At 48.4% G+C, this 3,581-nt stretch overlaps 1 protein-coding gene across 1 annotated transcript in view; it reads right to left on the bottom strand.

The window, feature by feature from the left end:
* Positions 1–2,097: 2,097 nt before the first annotated feature.
* LOC111949763 (sodium/calcium exchanger 2-like) overlaps positions 2,098–3,581 on the bottom strand; it is a 111,022-nt gene continuing 109,538 nt past the window's right edge. The window contains exon 5 of the mRNA XM_023967115.2: positions 2,098–2,478. Coding sequence (XP_023822883.1) covers positions 2,098–2,478 — 381 coding nt within the window. The remainder of the gene's footprint in view (positions 2,479–3,581) is intronic.

A 3,581-nucleotide genomic window follows, 5' to 3' on the forward strand; every position in this document is an offset into this window, starting at 1 on the left:
CAGGGACTGATTGCTGTGGTGACATTTTCAGGCACAATGTCCTGGGAGACTCTATCAGGACTAATGTACATAATAACAAAGTGAAACACGTCTTCCAACTCCCTCCTCCCCTCCACCCCCCTATTTCCTCTTTTCACCAGCCATTCCGCATCAGCCTGAAGTAAAAGCTGACCGCCAGCCCTGCACTACTCTGTAGGGGGGGGGGGGTGTGGACCCTATGGTTGAGTGCCAGTAAGTCCCCAAGAGACGCTGAGGCTAAGGTTGCTCAGTAGTAGGTAGAGTAAAGGACTTACAGTAGGTACTACATTAGGTAGTACAGTAGGTAGAATCACAGGATGGAAGGAGCTAGATGAGGGTTGGAGCAGTGGCTGAGGGTTGGAGCAGTGGCTGAGGTTGAGCAGTGGCTGAGGGTTGGAGCAGTGGGTGAGGTTGGGTCACAGTAATAGGGATGATATACAGCCGAGGTGACGCCCCTCTGTGTTTGCAGACCCCTGGGTGTCCCCTCACTGGCTGGTGTGCATGTCTGCATCTGAATTATTCAGCCGTGGAGGGATATTGCCGTGGGTCCTCTGTAGTGATTTAAGTGCAAGCTGTGTCTGTTAATATGTCTGGGGCGGCACCGGGGAGGAAGACATCTTTGTCTGGCATTGTGCCGCTCCCCTCCCTGCCTTTTGCTCAATAGCTGTACATGGAGTATGGTTAGCTCATTGATATCTGGGAGTGACCCATGGTGGAAAGAGACCCTTGTGGCTCTACATTAAGGGGGGGGGGGGTCGTCATCTGTGTGTGTGAGGTGAGCTCTCTCTGTAAAGTAAAATCCCTGACTAACCCCTGGGACTACATCTTTCACTGATCTCTTAACTGTTGAATAAAGTTAAAGAAGACAGTCTAATCCATTTGTTGGTTACTGACCTCTGATACTGACCTGTGTGCGTGCGTGCGGCGCAGTCAGACCCTGCAGGTGAGGATCAATGACGATGAGGAGTATGAGAAAAAGGAGAACTTTCCATCATATAGAGGAACCGCGCTGGCTGAAGAGGGGAATCTCAGGTGTGTGTACTTGTAGTGTGTGTGTCCGTTTGCATGTTCTGTGAGTGTCTCCTTTCCAGTTTCCCAATATCAGCTGAACCTCAGTGAACCATGCCAGCCATGTTGACCTAGCACTCTCTCTCAGGCTCTCTAATACAACAGGTGTGATAACAGCTGATACGGCCTTTCTCTCTCTCTCTCTCTCTCTCTCTCTCTCTCTCTCTCTCTCTCTCTCTCTCTCTCTCTCTCTCTCTCTCTCTTCTCTTTCTTTCTCTCTCTCTTCTCTCTCTTCTCTCTCTCTATCTCTCTCTCTGCTCTCTCTCTTTGGGGATCTTACTGGCACTCAACCATAGGGTCCAGGGTGATCATATTGAGATCCTACATCTGTAGATACAGGAATATAAGAGGCTGAGGGAGAGAGAGACGAGAGAGAGAGAGAGCGAGGCGAGAGAGAAAGAGAAGAGCAAGAGAAAGAAAAGAGAATGAGAGACAATAGAGAAAGAGGAAGGGAAGAATAGATACAGCGAGATGAGAGCGAAATTAGAGATGAATGAGAAATAAACAAGATGTTAAAATTAACATTACTGTGCAGATTTGTGGCGAGAGAGAAAGATAACCAGAAGACAGACATGAATACAGATAGCATGGTAATATAGCATGGTGTAGCCTACTTTAAGGCAGCAACACATAGCAGTGTGAATACAGTATTGGTTATGAGTTGAGCACAAACACTCAAGCCATTGATGGAGTTAAAGCTCCCATCAGGTTGGCCTTGATGAATAATGGAGAACAGTGTCAGGCATGGAGGAGGGAGAGGGGAGGGGGAGGGAGCGAGAATGAAGGAGTAGGGGAGAGTAGGAAAAGATGGAGGGGAGGAGAGGGGAGTGGGAAAAGATGGAGGGGAGGAGAGGGGAGTGGGAAAAGATGGAGGGGAGGAGAGGGGAGTGGGAAAAGAGGAAGATGGATGAAATGGAAGCAACCAATAAACAAATAGAGTAGATGTGTAGAGGTAGGGAGTCTGTATGTCTATCTATCTATCTGCCTTTCTGTGCGTCCGTCCATCACTACTCACGTTGTCTGGTCGTTGGAGAACTCCAGCTCTCCCCGGGTGTCCTCGTAGTCCACGCCGCCCCCCTTCGCAGTGCCCGCCTCCGTGTGATAGGGCAGGATCACCGTGCCGCGGGCGCCCGAGTTCCTCACCACTGAGATCTCCATGGTGCCAACGCTCTCGCTGACGCGCACCAGCCGATCACGGAATGTGAAGATGCCAGCATGGTCGTCGTCCAGGATGGTCACCGTGGCGACCAGTGGCTCCACCAGGTGGCCCTTGGGTCCCGCGCCTGGCTCATCACTTTCGAACATCCCCTCGGCGTCACCAATGCGCAGGTTGAGCAGCCGCACGAAAAAGTGCTCRTCCTCCTCGAAGATGTCATCATCGATGATGCCGACCTGGGAAAGGTGTAGGATGGAGGGAGGAGGGRTGGAGGAGAGATGAAGATAGAAAGTGGCAGCTGTTTTAGACCATAAACGCTTGAGAGACACGCATCAAACCAACCACACTGATGGTCATAGACATGGGACACTAGGGGATTGATTGTTGTAGTCACTCATTCATAACTAATGGTTGAGTAGCAATTGAGTTGTTTCCTAACTCTCTCTCTCTACACATTCCTTGTTTTCTCCCTTTCCTCAACACTCCTCCTGCTATCCAGAAATACACTCTCTTTGTCCTCTGTCTAAGCGTGAACATGAAATGACACGAAAACTACGACGCATTCAAAGAGAGAAACATCATCTCCAAGGACAAAATACTTCAAAGCTCACTTCCTCCTCTTTTCACCGTCTCTCCCCTCTCCCATTCAGATGAAGTCCTATTCACTGTCAGTCAGGACGATAAGGCAGAATTTAATGTGCTCTAGTTTCCGGAAGACTCTCCAGCTCTACCGGTTCCTCTAAGACAGTGGTTCCCAATCTTTTTATAGTCCCGTACCCCTTCAAACATTCAACCCCTCTAGCACCAGGGCCAGCGCACTCTCAAATGTTGTTTTTTGCCATCATCGTAAGCCTGCCACACACACTATACGATATATTTATTAAACATAAGAATGAGTGTGAGTTTTTGTCACAACCCGGTTCGTGGGAAGTGACAAAGAGCTCTTATAGGACCAGGGCACAAATAATAATAATCAATCATTTTGCTCTTTATTTAACCATCTTACATGTAAAACCTTAATTGTTCATCAAAAATGGAATAACTCACCACAGGTTAATGAGAAGGGTGTGCTTGAAAGGATGCACATAACTCTGCAATATTGGGTTGTATTGGAGAGAGTCTCAGTCTTAAATCATTTCCACACAGTCTGTGCCTGTACTTAGTTTTCATGCTAGTGAGGGCCGAGAATCCACTCTCACATAGGTACGTGGTTGCAAAGGGCATCAGTGTCTTAACAGCGCGATTTGCCAAGGCAGGATACTCTGAGCGCAGCCCAATCCAGAAATCTGGCAGTGGCTTCTGATTAAATTACATTTTCACAGAACCGCTTTTTGCAATT

Source organism: Salvelinus sp. IW2-2015, linkage group LG22 (assembly GCF_002910315.2).
Source record: "Salvelinus sp. IW2-2015 linkage group LG22, ASM291031v2, whole genome shotgun sequence".
In the NCBI taxonomy this organism is placed as follows: domain Eukaryota; kingdom Metazoa; phylum Chordata; class Actinopteri; order Salmoniformes; family Salmonidae; genus Salvelinus; species Salvelinus sp. IW2-2015.